Below are 2,255 nucleotides of genomic sequence, written 5' to 3'. Positions count from 1 at the left end.
CCTAAAAAGGGGGGGCTGTCTTATTTGATGGCCCTGCCTTATCATCGGGGAAACACGGTATGTATTGATAATCTCACAATCATGAAGCAAGCAAGTTGGTATTAGAGCTCACATGTATTAACTCCAAAGAAACTGTTTATACAACTCAAATAAAAACACTTTTTTTTACATAAAAAATAAATTTAAATAAATGTCATTTTAAAATATAGCTTATGAGGACTTCACACTAGTTAAAAAATATACTTCTCATTTGGCATTGATCTAATATAGGAGAAGCAGTTTACCTATATTTAGGGAAATTAGAAATTTTAACACAGTGGGCCTGATTTATTAAAACTCTCCAAAGGTGGAGGGGATACACCTTCATAAGTAAAGCTGGGTGATCCAGAAAACCTGGAATAAATTTCTTCAAAGTCATTAGCTATTTGCTAGCAAATATTTTGAATCCTGAACCAGATCCATTCCAGGTTTGCTGGATCACCCAGCTTCATGGATGAAAGTGTATCCTTTCCAGCCTTGGAGAGCTTTATTAAATCAGGCACACAGTACCCAATTTATTAAAGCTCCCCAATGCTGAAGAAGATAGACTAACATGGGAGAACCTGGATGCTCCAGCAAGCTTGGAATGGATGTGGAGATTTAATAAATCAGGCATAATAAATCAGGCCTATTTTATTAAAATTTAAATTAAATTGGTAACTTTTTGCCAACTCTGACTGCAGATACCCAGGAATTGCTCAGAAATCCACAACCCTGTTCAGTTCAACATTATTGGTTTGAACTGGATTTATGTTCTATTCCTCAAATATTTACATTTCTTGCCTGTAGAATGGCATTAAGGAATTGGGAATATCTGAAAAAAAGAAAAATTAAAAGTAGCTAATCATGAGGGGAACAAATTCTATTTTTTTTTAAAAGATTCCCTCTGTGTTCATATTCTCCCAGTGTATGCTGATCCAGCGATTATTGTAATAGCCATTCACAGTAAAAAAAAATGTTGCATGGGGAATGCCATATTTACTGGAGTTTACGTTTTCAAGAGTTTTCAATATATTGTTCCATGCCTGAATAGTTATTTTCAGAACTGGCAGTAGAATTTAAAAGAGGTTGCAGAAAGGTCTCATGAAAGGCTCACTTGGAAAAAGTTGGTTCTCTTAAGTGGCTCCTATATCTTTGGAAAAAGCAGTGCAATGCCGCTGTGAAATGTATTGAGTTTTGAAAGCTTCTGGAAGATATTAAAGAATATATATCATTGTGATAAGAAGAGATTATATTTATATATCCAGAGAGCTTCGGAATAGATATCATATGAGATTGTTGCCGATTAATTTATTCTGTGATGCACAACTGTGTTGTAATTGTTTTTATTGAATAAAATAGTATATTTTTTTATAAAATTAAAGTGATCCAAAGTCTTCGATTATCCAAAAAATTCCTATGGTTTTAGGGGGAAACTATAAAGAAAAAAGAATTGTATACTTCAGTAAAAGGATAGGACAACATGATTGCTGCTCCAAGAAATACTTGGGCATAGTTTAGATACAGTAGCAATAGTTGAAGATATTGAAAAACTGTGAAATATAAGATTATATCTGATTTTTCCTACATTGAGAAAAAATGAATTTACCTTTAGCACTGCTAAAAACTTCACATGGCTGGCTTTCATCTGGAGAATCACAAAAGCTGACATTTCCCAGATGCAAAAGTCCTGATAAAATCTAAAATAAAATATAGGAGAGATTAGTGCCATAATATACATTAAAATAAAGACAACACAAAACACACTTATTTACTCCTCTGGCTAGATTTTATGTTTATCATTTATCCTGTGTTGCTCTCTTTAGGTGTTAGAAGTGAGAAAGAAAATACAAAAAGTCCTGTTTTTTCTCCTCCATTGAGGAACAAAGGAAAACATTAACATTCAGGACATACAGACAACACAACAAACACACACCTACAGATCCAAAAAAACAAAACTACTGAGGGATTCCTTCAGCTCAAAGAGCTGCTTGAGCAAACTTTCTCCCAAAGCTGAAATCATATGAAGATGAAACATCCACATGCTAGAATGCATGTGTGAACAAAAGACCAGGTAGCAGCTTTGCAAATTCATAGGACCTAGTCTCTGCTGTAATACAGGAAGGTTGGATGGGAAACTGTGGAGAGGATAGAGAGCAAAACCACAAAATGTAACCGAGATATCACCTCCTCTACCCAAACTTTTGCAAGCTGTCCAAGTAAATGCAAAAAGACAA

General features: G+C 34.4%; 1 protein-coding gene across 1 annotated transcript in view; it reads right to left on the bottom strand.

Moving 5' to 3' along the window:
• MYO19 (myosin XIX) overlaps positions 1-2,255 on the bottom strand; it is a gene marked incomplete in the record, with an annotated part of 32,955 nt that overhangs the window by 12,538 nt on the left and 18,162 nt on the right. The window contains 1 exon segment of the mRNA XM_072410228.1: positions 1,628-1,718. Within this exon segment, the coding sequence (XP_072266329.1) occupies positions 1,628-1,718 (91 nt within the window).

Source organism: Pyxicephalus adspersus, chromosome 1 (assembly GCF_032062135.1).
Source record: "Pyxicephalus adspersus chromosome 1, UCB_Pads_2.0, whole genome shotgun sequence".
Classification (NCBI taxonomy): domain Eukaryota; kingdom Metazoa; phylum Chordata; class Amphibia; order Anura; family Pyxicephalidae; genus Pyxicephalus; species Pyxicephalus adspersus.
This window is presented reverse-complemented; position numbering and strand designations above follow the sequence as displayed.